Source organism: Dendrobates tinctorius, unplaced genomic scaffold (assembly GCF_039654945.1).
Source record: "Dendrobates tinctorius isolate UK_male_01 unplaced genomic scaffold, ASM3965494v1 ptg000036l, whole genome shotgun sequence".
NCBI classification, from domain to species: Eukaryota; Metazoa; Chordata; class Amphibia; order Anura; family Dendrobatidae; genus Dendrobates; species Dendrobates tinctorius.
The window spans coordinates 14,265,528-14,282,144 of NW_027361704.1; the positions used below are offsets into that span (position 1 = coordinate 14,265,528).

General features: G+C 46.9%; 1 protein-coding gene across 2 annotated transcripts in view; it reads left to right on the forward strand.

The window, feature by feature from the left end:
- Nucleotides 1-16,617, forward strand: part of SLIT3 (slit guidance ligand 3) — a 1,050,869-nt gene that overhangs the window by 138,155 nt on the left and 896,097 nt on the right. For both annotated transcript variants that reach the window (XM_073573732.1, XM_073573731.1), the window contains exon 3: nucleotides 92-163. In XM_073573732.1, coding sequence (XP_073429833.1) covers nucleotides 92-163 — 72 coding nt within the window. The remainder of the gene's footprint in view (nucleotides 1-91; nucleotides 164-16,617) is intronic.

Genomic DNA, 16,617 nt, shown 5'->3' on the forward strand with positions numbered 1-16,617 from the left:
CAGTGATTTTCATGTGCAGTTTGTATTCAGTTGTTAAATATAATTAGAAACAATTGAATTTTTTGCATGACTGAAATTCTTTGTTTTGTAGGCACTTGGAAGATAACCAAATCAGCATCATTGAGCGTGGAGCATTTCAAGACTTAAAGCAATTAGAACGGATGTAAGTACTTACTAATCAAAAATTACATAAAAAGTAATGATTTCAGTTTCAGATGCCGAAAAGTGAAAATACAGTCAAGAAAAAGTCTAGTTGACCAAAAGGGGAAATGAGAAACAACAGATTTAGTGTCATATAATAAACAACTAATATTTACACATACTTGAAGAAGCCTCCAATTATTACTTTTCTTCATTAACTCTGTGGATATGTGCATGTAATGTTAGAGTATTAATATACTTGCATGCTGCTACTCTCTCCAGTGTTCAGTTCTGTTCTTCTCCTCTACTGAAGGATGTCACCGCTCTACAGACTGGCCGGCTCACTCTCTCCTCTGTGCATGAGCTGGAAGCCTGTTTTAAAATGAAAACCTATAGAGCCTTGTTCTGACATTCCCCAGCCGGAGCATGCAGTGCACAGTGACCCGGAGAGTCTGCAGAAGGGTGATATCAATGTGAAACCAAAAATAACGGCATTGCACACAGGAGAAAGCGTCAGAATGTGAATATTTTAATATGCTCACACTGCACACCTTGCATATATATACACACATTTAATGAAAAAAAAAAATTCATGGGAGGACTTTTTGATAGTGGTCGGCAAACCCAGTTCGCCGAACAGTTTAAAAAAAAAAAAAAAAAAAAGGTTTGGTTCGGCTAAGGGAAAGTACATGAACAGATGAATGAGGGAGTCGAACATCCATTATTTGCCACACTGTCATCCGCATGACAGTGCGAAAACACTGGCTCTGATCAACGGTAAGATTATTACTGACGGTCAGAGAGCTGTGGTTCCCACGCCGTCAGATGATTGCGTGAGCCATCATCTGTGACTGGAGGTAAAAAGTTTACCTCCGGTAACATGTGTCAAGTGATGGGACTATTCATCAGCCGGCTGTAAATATTTAAAAAAAAAAAATGTTGTGGGTTCCCCTCTATTTTGATAAAGAGCATGGTAAAACAGACAGCTGCGGGCTGCAATCCTCAGATGTCAGCTTTATCATGGCTGGTTATCAAGAATAGAGAGGTCCCCATGCTGTTTCTTTTAAACTGTTTAAATAAATAAATAATTTAAAAAACAATGTGGGGTTCTCCTCATTTTTGATGAGCAGCCAAGCTAAAGCAAACAGCTAGGGCTGGTAAGGGGCCATGGATATAGCCCCTCAGCCTAAAAATAGCCCACAGCCACCCCAGGAAAAAAGGAGCTTTGCCCAGCCCTTCCACTTGCCCTGTGGAGGTGGCTAGTAGGATGATATTTGTGGGTTTGATGTCACCTTTGTATTGTCAGGTGATATCAAGCCCATGGTTTAGTAATGGAGAGGCATCTATAAGACACCTCTCCATTACTAAACCCATGGTCATATTGTAAATAAACACCCAAGCAAAATAAAATCCTTTATTTGAAATAAAAATACACTGTTTTACTTTTTTATTTAAAAATAAAAAAGCAAAGTTACACTAACCTAACGCCATTCCATTGAAGCCCTGGTCTCCTATAAAAAAACAAAAATAAAGAACAACCATATCCCTCACCTGTGAGACATACTGCCTTAAAGAGAACCAGTCAGCAGTATTGTGCACAATAACCTACAGACAGTGTCAGGTCGACACCGTGATACTGATTAAATGATACCTTGGATGATGAAATCAGTCTTGTGGTTGTTTTTAAATCTTTATTTTCAGGTTTGTGTTAACGATATGCCCGTGCTGCAAAGTGGGCCTGTGGGGTGGGGGGGTCTTCACATGGTGCTCTGATTAGGAATTCATACTGAAGACTGCTGACAGGTCATTAATCCCTCAATAACCTGCCCCATAGTTTGCATAATGAATACCTGTACATACTGAACAAAAAAAAACCTGCAGGACTGCAGCATATCATGTTTAGTGTCCAGTTAATAACTATTGTTGATGTTATTGAGCAAGTAAAGAGCTCTGCCCTGTGAGCCTTTGATGTGACACGTGAGAGGCAGTTCATCGGCCTGGCTCACAGTGAAGTGAATCGGGAATGCAGTCTCAGTTACCTGCAGTAACCTTGATGACATCACTGCAAGTCACTGATGCTGCACTCGCAGCAGCTCATTCTCCCATGCTTTTCAGCTTGGACGGTCGCATCTTGGCATCGTCCTGGTTGAAAAACACTTATCACGGACACGGATTACGACGTGGGGCAGTATGTCGGACAGATGACGAATATGGTTGTTTTTTATTTTTATTTTCTCTACAGGAGACTAGGGCTTACATGGAATGGGCTATAGCAACTTGTTTTATTTGTAAATAAAAATACACACCATTTTACTTTTTATTTCAAATAAATCTCTTTTTTCTGGCTTTGTGTTTATTTACAATAGGACTGTGGATAGATGCCTATCCATTACTAACCTGTGGGCTTGATGTCACCTAACAATACAAAGATGACATTAACCCCACAAATATTAACTCAGTTGGCACTGCCACAAAGCAAGTGGGAAGAGCCAGGAAAAGTGCCAGAATTGGCATGTCTAATTGATGCGCCTTTTCTGGGGCAGCTACGTGCTGCTATTAATAGGCTGGGAGGGCAATATCCATTGCCCTTTACCAGCCTGAGAATGCCAGCCCCCAGGTGTATGCTTTAGCTTGGCTGGTTGTCAAAAATAGAAGAGCCCCCCCCCCCGTGCTTTTTTATTTTTTTATTTAATAATTATAAAAAATGGTATGGGGATCCCTCTATTCTTGATAAACAGCCTTGATAAAGCTGACAGCTGAGGGGAACTCATGCCATTTTTAAAATTTATAGCACCGACTGATGTATACTCTCATCAGCGACAGCAGGCATAGGCTGACGGGAGTAGTGCTCCCATGAGTCCGACTCCTGTGACTGGTGGTCAACTTTTTACCACTGGTCACAGCTGCTGGCTCACGCTATCATATGACAGCATGGGAACCGCAGCGCACTGATCAGTGGCAATAATCTTACTACCGATCAGAGCTGTCAGAGTTTCTCGTGTTGTCCTATAGATGACAGTTTGGGAAACAGCCGGTGTTAGGGGTGCCAAACCCAAACAGTAGCACCAACTTCCTGAAGAAGTCCATGTTTGGGCTTCCTGCCCGAAGAGTAGGTGTTCGGTACTGACCCCGAACTTTACTGTTTGGGTTCGCCCAACTTTTTTCTTCAACTTAAAAAGATAACTGTTATTTTACCCTTCGCCACGACAGCACCCACTGGAGGTATCGGATCCGCCCCATTTGGAACAGGAAACCCTACAGGAAAGATAAAAGGGGCGGTCCGCCTTTCCTCCTCAGTTTTGGTTTCCTGTTCCAAACGGAGCCACGATATCCTTCAGGAAAGAATACCTGGGCCAGGCATGCCGCCTGTGCAGTCTCCATGTGAACGGCAGGGGCTGCGGTCCGGAGGCAGCGTCGGGGGAGATTCCGCTAGACGGCTCCCCCCTCGTCTGGTGAACGAAGGGTGATGACGGGGTCCGGGGAGGGCCGCCCCGTCTCACCCAGGAGAGCGCCGGTAGGCACCGGGACGCACCGCTACTGGGAGTGGTAAGAGTGCCAGTGGCGCAGGAAAAAAAAAAAAGAAAAAGGTTTTTCTTTTGAAATAAAAAGCGCACAGCAGCGGTGGCGGTGCATAGAGAGGGGACCGCATGGAGAGCGGGGGCCGCACATCAAAGCGGCGCGGTAGCCGGCCGGCGCAGAGTCTCCTGACCCCCGGAAGTAATGGCAAACTATTTAAACAGCGGCGCAGCTGAGCGGCGATGCAGCAATGTCATCCCCAACGGAAGCGCACGCTCCAGCGGGGGATTCTGCAGGAGGTAGCTCCACCAGGGACCGCAACACCGGCCGCAGGAATGAAGCAGGAGAATCAAGGCCTAGGACGGGATCTCAGCCATCTGATCCGGTAATATAAGGCTTCACTGGGTGAGTGTGCAAAGTATATACTCTGCCTACTAAGCTGACCTCTCCCCCCCCCGCCTTGGTGTCCCCTTCTAGACAAAGAAAAAGGATAAATCCAAGCATAAAGAATGTGCGTTATGCTCTGAACCTCTCCCTGACTCCTACCCTAAGAAGCTCTGTAAGCAGTGCAGCAAAAAGAGACAAAGCAAGGGGCAGCATTGTCGACAAAAGACATTAGAGCAATAATCAGGGAGGAGATACAGGCTATTAACCGTGCCAAAACTCCCTCAGAGACTGGCAGCAAAAAGCAGTTAACCCTCAGTTCAGAGTCCGAGGAAGAAGGGGGGTTAATCTCTGACTCCTCACTCACATCCTCGTCGTCATCAGACATGGAGGGACGGTCGTGTTTCCCCCTGGATAGTGTGGACAACCTAGTCAAATCGGTGAGAAGCACTATGGGGTGTGAGGAACCAAGGGGTGCCCAAACCGCACAAGACATAATGTTTGCGGGATTGGCGGAGAAGAAAAGGAGAGCGTTCCCGGTAATACCGGCAATTAAGGCCCTAATAAAAAGGGAATGGGAAAAACACGACCAAAGAAGTTTTCTCCCATCAGCCTCAAAAAGAAAGTATCCATTTAGCGATGAGGAGCTATTAAAATGGACCAAAGTGCGAAAAGTGGATGCCGTTATATCCTCTACCTCAAAACAATCAGCTATTCCAGTAGAGGACGCAGGCTTGTTGGCAGACCCGTTAGACCGCAAGGCAGAATCATCATTGAAGAGGTCTTGGGAATCTACCACGGGTATTTTTAAGCCAGCGGTAGCCAGCACATGCACCACTAGATCTATGCTCGTGTGGTTGGACCAGCTGGATCAACAAATCGAGCAAAAGGTGTCCAGAGAAAAATTACGGGCCGCTATCCCATTAATTAGAGGGGCAGCTGCCTTTATGGCTGATGCGTCGGCGGACACTCTACGGCTGGCAGCAAGATCAGCAGCTCTTGTGAACAACGCCAGAAGGGCATTGTGGATGAAGAGCTGGAAGGGGGACGTGCAATCAAAGGCTAAGATTTGTGCAACCCCATGCGAGGGTGAGTTTCTCTTCGGGAAAGAGTTAGACAGTATACTCGCCAAAGCAAAGGAGAGGAAGTCGGCCCTCCCTGACCCTTCTATTCCTTTCTATAGGAGAACCTTTAAGAGGCGACCGTTTGGAAGAAGGAGGCAAACGGAAAGATCAAATAGATGGGCCGCAAAAGAAGAGAAACAAAAAGGTACCATGTTCAGGGGTCCAACATTCCGAAGGGAAAATAGAAATTAAAAAATCAGACCCACCTGTAGGGGGTAGATTACGTTTCTTTTATCCAAAATGGGAACAAATATCCTCAAACCCATGGATCTTGGGTATTATTAAAGAAGGAATGAAAATAGAATTCCTTCAAAACCCTTATGATTTCTTTATCCTAACCCGCCTTAACTCTATGGCCCAACAAAAGGCCCTCGAAGAAGAAATTCGGAGCCTACTATGCAAGGGGGTTTTAGTGGAGGTCCCAGAGGGACAGGAAGGTAGAGGCTTCTACTCTCCTTTATTTTTAATTTCCAAACCAGATGGTACGTTTAGAACAATTAATAATTTAAGGACGCTTAATACGTTTATAAAAAATTATAAGTTTAAGATGGAATCAATCAGATCCACCATAAAGCTTCTCTTTCCAAATTGTGTGATGGCGGGGATTGACTTAAAAGATGCTTACTATCATCTTCCTATCCATAATAGATACCAAAAATATCTAAGGGTCGCAGTGGTGTTCGATGGCATGGTCCGTCATTTTCAGTACACAGCCATGCCTTTTAGGCCTCTCTACAGCGCCAAGAATCTTCACCAAGGTGATGGCAGAGGTGATGGCCTATCTTCGTCAAAAAGATACTTTAATCGTACCTTACTTAGACGACTTCCTAATAATCGGGAACTCAGATACCCAATGTACCGAACGAGTGGCTGATGCAATCTCATCTTTGCAGGACCTAGGCTGGATCATCAATATACAGAAGTCCAGGCTCGTTCCGCAATCCCTCCAGATGTTTTTGGGGTTCCAATTGAACTCCATAACCCAGAAATGTCTACTTCCTCAGATAAAGATTGCACTAACAAAAGAGAAAGTAGAGGCAGCCATAGATAGACCACGCATGTCTCTGACAGGGGCAATGTCGCTATTGGGGTCGCGAGATTCCTGTGCCCCTGCAGTCCGGTGGGCCCATTATCATGTCCGCACACTTCAGCATCAGATCCTCCAGGAGGAGAGGCGACATGGTGGTCACCTCGAGAGCAAGATAAATCTAAATCAGGAGGTCTTGACTTCTCTGGAATGGTGGTTAGATGATGACCATCTATCCTCAGGAGTTCCATGGGTCATAGTACCATCTGGTATCCTAACCACCGACGCTAGCACCCAAGGCTGGGGAGCCCATATGGGGAATAGCTTTTGTCAAGGAAGATGGAATAGAGAGGAAAGAGAATACTCGTCTAATTTAAAAGAACTGACAGCAGTATACTATGCTCTACATCATTTCCTTCCACAGCTCCAACAGAAACATGTCAGGATCCTGTCAGACAACACCACCACAGTGGCCTACATAAACAGACAAGGAGGTACTCGATCAGAGACTCTGATGTCTTCTGCGGCAAGAATCTTAAGCTTAGCCGAAAGCAATTTGTTGTCCCTCTCAGCTCTTCATATCAGAGGAGAGGACAACCAAGAAGCAGATTTCTTAAGCCGACACACACTTCGGCAAGGGGAGTGGTGCCTCAATCGCCAAATCTTCCAGGACATAGTAGCTCTATGGGGGCATCCTCAAGTGGACCTCTTCGCCACAAGGGAGAACAGACAAACAAAGACCTTTGCTTCCCTGTCTCCAGCAGATCACCCAGACATACTGGATGCCCTCCAGGCCTCATGGAAATTCAAGCTGGCATACGCCTTCCCTCCATTGATTCTCCTACCACAAGTGATTCGGAAAATCAGAGAGGAAAAGGCGAGAGTAATCCTGATAGCACCATTCTGGCCCAAGAGACCGTGGTTCTCGTGGCTACGAATTATGTCCGTGACAGATCCTTGGGTTCTTCCCTCAAACCCCAACCTACTCTCCCAAGGCCCTTTCTTCCACCCTCAAGTGGACAACTTACACTTGACGGCGTGGAACTTGAAAGGCACCTATTAAGATCAAGAGGTTTTTCGGAATCATTAATTACTACGCTCCTACAGAGCAGGAAGCAGTCCACAACCCAAATTTATAAAAGAATATGGAAGAAATTCCTACAGTTTCATACAGCATCTCATACAGCAGAAGTCCCGATAGTTCCTATCTTAGAATTCCTACAAAAAGGGAAGGAATTGGGCTTGTCAGTAAACACACTGAAAGTACAGGTGTCTGCGTTGGGGGTGCTGCATGGCCATAATATAGCAGGGAATAAGTGGATATCACGATTCATTACAGCATGTGAAAGAATAACTCCGGTTCACATACCTACAATCCCTACATGGGACTTAAACTTGGTGTTAGACGCCCTGACAGAAGAACCTTTTGAACCGATAGATACGATATCCCTTAAATATTTATCATTTAAGATGGCCCTCTTGGTAGCACTGACATCCGCTAGGAGAGTGGGTGATATCCAGGCCCTGTCCATAGATCCACCCTTTTTGCAGGTATACTGGGATAGATTAATATTAAAACCAGACCCATCATACCTGCCTAAGGTATCAACAAAGTACCATAGGTCTCAGGAGATACTCCTCCCAACCTTCTTTGAAGATCCCTCAACTCCGGAAGAACAGAAATTCCACACTTTGGACGTCAGAAGAACTGTCCTAAAGTATATTGAAAGGTCCGAGAGCTGGAGGCAGTGTAGGGCTCTCTTCATTTCTTTTCAGGGCTGTAAAAAAGGGTATGGAGTCACAAAGAGCACCATTTCCCGATGGATCAGGGATGCCATTCGTTTAGCCTACTCTGCAAAAAAGGAATAACCTCCGGACGACATCAGAGCACATTCCACCAGAGCAATGGCGGCCTCCTGGGCGGAGAGGGGAGACGTTCCAATTGAAACCATATGTAAGGCGGCAATTTGGTCATCCCCATCTACCTTCTATAGACACTATAGACTTGACCTTTCGTCTACTTCTGACCTAAGCTTTGGCAGGACTGTCCTTAGCACGGTGGTCCCACCCAGGTGATGGTCTCTGGAATCTCTCCAGTGGGTGCTGTCGTGGCGAAGGGTAAAAAGCCGGATTACTTACCGGTAATGCTCTTTTAATGAGTCCACGACAGCACCCGCTCACTTCCCTCCCTGCTAGAAATATCAATATTAAAAGTATATCTGCTAAAGTTGGAAAAGTAAAGTTACAAGTACAAGACATTGCCTAATCCTTGGTGGTCCTCCTGGTACTCTGAAATGCAAAACTGAGGAGGAAAGGCGGACCGCCCCTTTTATCTTTCCTGTAGGGTTTCCTGTTCCAAATGGGGCGGATCCGATACCTCCAGTGGGTGCTGTTGTGGACTCATTAAAAGAGCATTACCGGTAAGTAATCCGGCTTTTCTCAATCATTGGTTAATAAACGTCAAATACTGTCAGTGTGCTAAAACCTATTTATTTAAATTGAATACCTTTTGAAATCTATGCCCAATTAGTTTACTGGGAAATTTAAAGCGACAGTAGAAAATTTCATAACATCAGTACCTTTTATTAGGTTGCTTTTAAACTTTGTTATGGCACCCTTTTGTTGGGCTTATGAACAAAACCCTCAAAACGGGATTCAGGCGTATGCGCTGACGGGGTCATAGGGTCATAGACTATAATGGTGCTGACAACGCAAACATGCGATCTGTCGTGCATCATTTTCAGGCTTGTATGACTTTTGGAGACGGACACGCAGAAGCAGTCTACTTTATCGTTTTACTTTTCCTCTGTTCTACTATTTTATTCTCTGAGTTCCAATCCAGACTTTGGCTTACAAATACTGATGTAGAATACTGACCAAATACTGAACGTGTGAATTTGACCTAAAGCTGGGTTTTCGTAAAAGAGCCTGAAATAGGTTCAACACAGTCCTGGAGACCTCAGTGAAGCACATGTCTTTCATGTCTTTTCTGGGCAATTAAAGGCTGTGCAGTATTGAGATTTGGGTCAAATCAATTTGCTGCAAATCTGATTTTTGAGAAATTTCTTAAAAATCAGCATATTCAAATTTTAAAAGATTCAATCATCTCTAGTGGCCACTAGTGATGAGCGAGTGTGATCTGATAAGGTGTTATCCGAGCACGCTCATGTGCTAACAAAGTACTTTTGGTGTGCTTGAATATTATATTCGAGTCACCGTGGCTGAATGCCTTGCGGCTGTTAAACAGCCTCAATACTTGCAAAGACTTCCTAGCCAATGGGCAATCCCTGCATATGTTGCAGCTGTCAAACAGTCACAAGACATGCAGTCACGGCTTCTCAAACATAGTATTCGAGCACACCGAAGAAACTCTATTAGAACATGAGCGTGCTCTATTAACACCTTATCAGAGCATGCTCGTTCATCACTAGTGGCCACCCATAATTTTTCTTGAATTGCCTAGAAGACGCCCTGTAACCAGGTCAAGTCACCAGTTTTTGCTTTTTTTTAAAAAATCTGCCATACGCTTCCAGAGAAATGGGCCTTTCTTTTTAGTGCATCATTTTCAAATATATTTTTCTTTTAAATACAACATGATCCCATATGGAGTCCTATGTCTAACACGTTCACAAAACTCATGCAATAGACAATAGCACTTATTTCCCAGGCTATCAACACCCAGAAATCATAGCAATATATTAAACGAATAAATCTTTATTATAGAAATATTAAAACCAATAAGAATTCTGCGTGCTTCCCAAAAAAGCAGGGTTGTATGTGGCATACCATTACCAAACAAAAGTATATCTACATGTAGTTTCAGACAAACATGAGCTATTATGACATATAATTTTGACCCAACAATGAATTTAAAATCTAGTCCAGACATTGACATTGCAGTGACAGCTTTGCTGCGTATGCCTGGACATTGACGTGTTCTAGGTGGTAGGCCTTTAGCAGCATACAAGAGAGTGGTAGGGCAAGAACCCTGCAGCTTCCTGCTATACCACAGGATCTAACTATATCTGCATCATGTTGAAGATGATAAAGTTCATAGTATTGCTCGCTGGAGACCTGGGGCTCCCAGGAAGAAGTACGCGATCATGGCATCTGGGGTCCTACAGAACGCCCCTTTTTCTGCCATCTTGGTACTCCAAGGAGGAGTAAGTGACTGTAGTTTTCATTATATACTGAGATACTGCAAAAAAATAAAGGAAAATCTCTGTTTTGCAAAGGAAAAAACTACAGTATGCAGCAAAAACTGAAGTAAAAATAGTACTTTCATCCTAATTGCCTCCATTTGCGCTGCCCCTTTCCCTTAACTTGCCTTAGCCTGTCCTGTTAGTGTCTCCTTCTTTCCTTTTGTTGTTTGTTTGTGTGGTATATGATTTTATTTATATTGTAACTTATTATGGTAGGACTGTGTGCTTATATGATTGTAAGAAGATGGACTGGACCGGGGGGGTACCTCTCTTGCGCCGGTTCCTGAACTGTCGGGGCTGTCACCATTGTTGCCCGGGGAGGGAAGGCTTTCCGACCCAGACCGACCTTTGCACTCGACAGCAAGGGGCGTGACTTTGATAAAAGGTGCTGTGCGCGGGAAAGGGAAAAGAGACTTGGCGGGAAGTCAGAGCACGCAGCAGGGGAAGGTTGGTGCTCCGTCCTTTGAGCATCGTGATAGCGCAGGCCCGCGCTGTACATTCCCTGCATCGAGGTACATTGATTGTGTACAGTAATTTGCCGTGTGCCCATTGTTTTCTGTGACCGAAAGTTTCATACGCTCCGGGCCGGTGATTACTGCGCGCGTGTCGCCCTAGACAGACCAGGTGACTCATCTAGAACTGTGTCATTCCTCACCCGCATACACCGCCAAGCTGAGTCCCACTCCACCGGAATCACAGACTGTGCTGCATCCCGTACGACGAACTGTGGATCCAGAACCCCTAACAACAAGGACTCGCCGCCATCATCGGGAACCGGACCCCCAACTTCTTCAGGACGACACCGGAGTCATCACGCGCCACTTGCTTGAACACCACCATTAGAACCCAAGGCTCTGCAGCCAGGAAGCTGGAAGATTGAAAGGTTAACTCTTTCATGTACAGTTGCTTTACCCTATCCCATACCTCACACACATACCGTGCTAATACTACCTCCCATACCCCCTGCTTAATCCATTATCTCCCTGCATGGAGTATATCTCTGTTAATAAATTTATTAGCCCTTGCTCTGCCTCCTGTCTGTCACTGCATCCCGCTACCTGCTCACACTTGACGTAGTCGGCAGGATGCAGTCCAACAGCATTGAGGCTGGGAACAATACTATGCTATGGAGCTGGACTGAGCGGATCAGGGGGATGATGAGGATGCACCCATTGACCCCTGCATTAAAAGCGGAGGTTGCCATGAATGTCTTAGATGGAGAGGTGAGAGATTCTGTCATGCTACGACCCCACTGGGAACAAGACACCTTTAACAAAGTGTTACAAATACTGGAGGAAACCCATGGAGACCCTACGGACGTAGGGGAGTTACGTGTGCACTTATTTTGCCGGGTTCAAAGGGAGGGGGAGACGGTGACGCAGTACATGAACGCACTACAGGAGATCCATACCGCCATTACTAGAAAAGACGGCATAGGGTCTACTGACATAGTGCTGCGTGATCAGTTGGTGACAGGCTTGCGAGACGTGCTATTAAAACAGGCTTTGCGGGAGCGCTTGCGGGTAAATCCACACATGACCTCTGTGACAATGGCCACCGTACCAAGATGGGAGGAAAAGGTGCGGAAGGAAATTCATGATATACGAAAAGAGTTGGCTGATTCAAAAAAGAAGCAGTTTCTTTAAATCCGCCTGGGGGCAGAAATGGTCCTGAACCTCGTCGCGAAACAAGAACGTCCCGCCGAGGACCCCTCACATGTTATAACTGCGGTTAAACTAGACATTTGGCCCGGGGTTGCGTACGACAGAGTAGGCCCCTTAAACGTGGTCCATTAAACTAGGAGACTCCGAGCCTGGGGGACGCCGCCTGGAATCTGAACAGTCAAAAAGGAGTATCAGAAGTCCCACAAACCTAGTTTACATGTGTCCCCTCGTCTGGGCCGAAATGGATGGTCGGGCTGTATGCTGTCTGATAGACACTGGCTCGCAGGTGACCACGATACCTGAAACATACTTCCTACGACACTTTCCTGAGGCATTGTGGCTTGAATTGGGCCCAGTGATAAAGTTGATGGCTGCCAATCATTTGACCATCCCAGTTGCGGGTGTGGTGTGAATGCAAATAACCGTCTGCGGTTGAGACCTAGGTCAGAAGGGAGTGGTGCTGACCGTTGGGGATGCGGTTAACGGACATACACTCACACTAGGGATGAACGTGCTGATGGAATTCGGGAGTCTTCTCATTGAGTCCCCAGATGTGTTCCTGAAACAGTGGAGTCCTCGCACTCCCAAAAGGAGAGTGTTTCAACAGCTAATCGTGCGGCTCAATCCCAAGAGACCTCTAGTGATGGGAAGACATTGGGAAAAGTGATCCTTCCATCCTCTGCCAATCTTGTTTTGCCATCGGGACAAACCGTGCTTACCCTGGCCGTTCGGGCTTGTACCTTTATGGAAGGAGTCGAGATACAGATAGAGCCAGCTATTATGGAGCAGTGCTGGGTGGCTCGGATGGCAAAGTTTCGATATAAAATCTCCCTCAAGAGAGTAGCTGAGAATACTTATGCCGACGCCTTATCCAGAGTGATACATGGGAAACCTGGGCCCAACCAAGATGAAGAACTGAAAGCTGAATAGGTCCTTCTTTCGGGATTCTGCCAGGATGGTGGCAGCTGAGCAGGTGCACGTAGTGTCCCGAGAATCCGTATTGGGGCGGTCCCGTGATGAGTGGGTCCGGTTACAGCAAGAAGATGGGGAACTCGCTCAAGTGAGACAGTGGGTAACGTTAAAGAAACTTCCCAGTCAGAGAGAGAGACACCCTGTCCCCGGTGGCTCTGCATATCCTTCGGCAGAGGGAAAGGCTCCAACTGAGGAATGGGTTACTGGGTGTCAAATGGCAGGCGTTAATCCCTGATGCGTTGCTATCCAAGGTGGATACACAAGCGCACAAAAGAGGAGCTCACTTCAGTCAGGAGAAGATCTTTCAGTGGCTGCAAAGATTAGTTTATCATCCTCGGCTGAAGGCCGTGGTGGCAGAGACCTGTCTGCTATGTAGACGCTGCAAATTAGCAAAACTGCCAGAGCAGAGAGCTCCCACACAGACCATTGTGTCCTCTGCTCCTCTGGAAGTACTGATGATAGACTATCTGACAATTGGCCCAGCTCATCAAGGATATGAACATTGTCTGGTGATGACTGACTACTTCACGAAGTTTGCCGTTGTGACCCCCGACACATGATCAAACTGCTGAATCTGCTGCACATGCCATCTGCAAAAATTTCATTCAGGTGTACAGCTGCCCGAAGCGAATCCACTCCGATCAAGGCGCCTGTTTTCATGGGAAAGTGAAGGAAGAATTGCACCATCTGTAACAGATTGAAAAATCTCGGACAACGTCTAACCATCCTCAGGGAAATGGGGCCTGTGAACAGTTCAAGCACACTCTGATTCAGATGTTAAAGATGCTGGAGGAAGACCGAAAGGCCCAGTGGCCCGAGTTCGTAGCGGAGTTAGTGTGAGTGTTCAACAACCGAATACATCGCACCACTGGTTACACTCCTTATACCCTGCTGTTCGGCCATCCAGGAAGAGAGATTACTGAGCTGGCTGGATCCAGAAGAGAACTACCCATGGATGGGGGTGTCCACCTGGGTCCGAGAACATCATCATCTTCTGGTGCAGACCAGATTTCAGTAACTAGAGCATCCAGAAACAACTCCTTTGAAAGGGATAGCTCTACAAGCTGGGGACCGTGTGTTGGTTCAGGATAAACGTCCTCGAGATAAACTAGAGTACTGGTGGAAGAAGACCCCATATCAGGTAAAGTGGATAATCACCTCCGAAGGGCCCGCCTATGAAATTCAACCTGAAGGGGGAAGAAAACGCTTCCACTCGACTAGTTCACCGGAATATGCTGTGACCCTTTTTGTCAAGAGATCCTGACCAAATTGAGAAGGTGCAAAATGCTCCTGAAATACCCCCGCCAGTCGTTGATTGTGAAGAAGAAGGTCCTGAACAACCGCAAGTAGATATAACAGAGGTGCAAGTGCCTGAAGTTCCTGAAATGTCTGTCCCTGTGGAAATGGGCGCGTCCCCGCCCTCACCTGTAAAACCTGACTCGACTACCAAACTTGACTCAGCTGCTCCTTCTGACTTGGGCGCTCCGAACGAACAACAGCCGATATACCTCCAACCGATAAAATCAAGACCAATTTGTTTGGCAACTAATTGTTCAAGGAATAGGAGAATGTCAACACATATTACAAGAGCTCTTGCCCTTGGAATGGTCAAGCAAAAGGAGAGGGGGAGTGTAAGAAGATGGACTAGACCGGGGGTACCTCTCTTGAACCAGTTCCGGAACTGTCAGGGCTGTCACCATTGTTGCCCGGGGGAAAGCTTTCCAACCCGGACTGACGTTTGCACTCGACAGCAGGGGGCGTGACTTTGCTAAAAGGCGCTGTGCGCGGGAAAGGAAAGAGAGACTTAGCGGGAAGACAGCGCGCAGTATGGGAAGGTTGGTGCTCCGTCCTTTGAGCATCGTGGTAGCGCAGGCCCGTGCTGTATATTCCCTGAATCCGGGTACACTGACTGTGTACAGCAATCTGCTGTGTGCCCGTTGTCTCTCATGACTGAAAGTTTCACACCCTCTGGGCCGGTGATACTGCGCGCGTGCTGCCTAAGATAGGCCAGGTGACTCATCTAGAACTGTGTCATTCCTCACCCGCATACTCCGCCAAGCTGAGTCCCGCTCCGGCGGTATCACAGACTGTGCTGCATCCTGTACAACGAACTGTGGATCCAGGACCCCGCTTAGGACAAAAAGGATTCACCGCCATCATCGGGAACCGGACCTCCAACTTATTTAGGACGACACTGGAATCATCACGCGCCACCGTTGGAACCCAAGGCTCTGCAGCCAGGAATCCGGCTGTCACACTGCTCTCCCTGCTCTCCTCCATGCCTCCTCATACTTACCGGTCCACGCCATCCCAGCACACCCCCGGAGCTGGAGCGCGTCGCCCGCCGTCCTCACTTCCGGTGTCGCTCCAGGGTCCGGTCGGGCGCGCATGTGCACATCCCGCATGGTGGCTCAGTGGATAGCACTGCAGCCTTGCATCGCTGGATTTCTGGATTCAAATCCCATCATGAAGTAATGCATAAAAGAGAAAAAAGCGGATGGCACCGCTGTTACCGTGAGAAGGTCAACTTGTGTGCGGTTCTCGGTTATAGGCTTGCCTGCAGCCACGGGTGCACGTCCTGGAAAATTACAACAATGTCCAAATCCATGTAGAGAAAAATGGACCGCACTCTTCAGGCTGGTGAGGAAACGCTGCTATTTCATTGGCACATACAGTACATTCAAAAAAGACCCGTTGAAGCTCTGGTGCAGAGCGAAACAGCCGTTGTCAGCTTTCTGCTCACTCCTGCTATCACTCCCCCTGCCAATATGTATTGTATGTGCCAATAAAATAGCGTTTCCTCACCAGCCTGAAGAGTGCGGTTCGTTTTTCTCTACATGGATTCAAATCCCATCAAGGACAACATCTACAAGGAGTTTGTATGTTCTCCCCATGTTTGCATGGGTTTCCTCCGGGTACTCCGGTTTCCTCCCACACTCCAAAGATATACTGATAGGGAATTTAGATTGTGAGCCCCATCGGGGATAGCAATGATAATGTGTGCAAACCTGTAAAGCCCTGCGGAATATGTTAGCGCTAAATAAAAATAAAGACAATTATTATTATTATCCCGCAGCTCTGACTGCGGCCGCGCCATCTCTGCGTTCTCTATTGTCCTGGAGGACCCTGATCCGGAAGTCCTGCGGCACGCACTTTCTATATCAGGCAGCCTCTTCCTGTAGTCTGTGCCTGATTATCATTTGTGCCTATGTATGATTCAGGCCCCCACTCTCCCTGCGTCTTTAGTGCCTCCTGGCTACCTTCTCTGTGTTGCGCTGCTGCGCTCTTATTTCCAGTGCCCTCACCTAGACCTTCTCTTTGTTTTCTTCTAGTACTCGCCTGCTCCAGCCTGTGCCTGCCTTTTCCTGTGTTGCCATTCCCCGCCTGTGTGTTCAACTTCAGCCTTTCCATGCCATACCTGCTGAGGTCGCTCCCTGTGGTCTCCTGTCTCTCCTGCCAAGCCTCTCTTCTAATCCATTCTGTCTCCTCCACTTGAGTCTCCTACTGTCCGTCCCTTGGTACCAGCCGTTGCAGGCTATAGTCTCCCCTGGGCCTGCCCCTGACGCTCCCTGTATATGGGGTGGTTT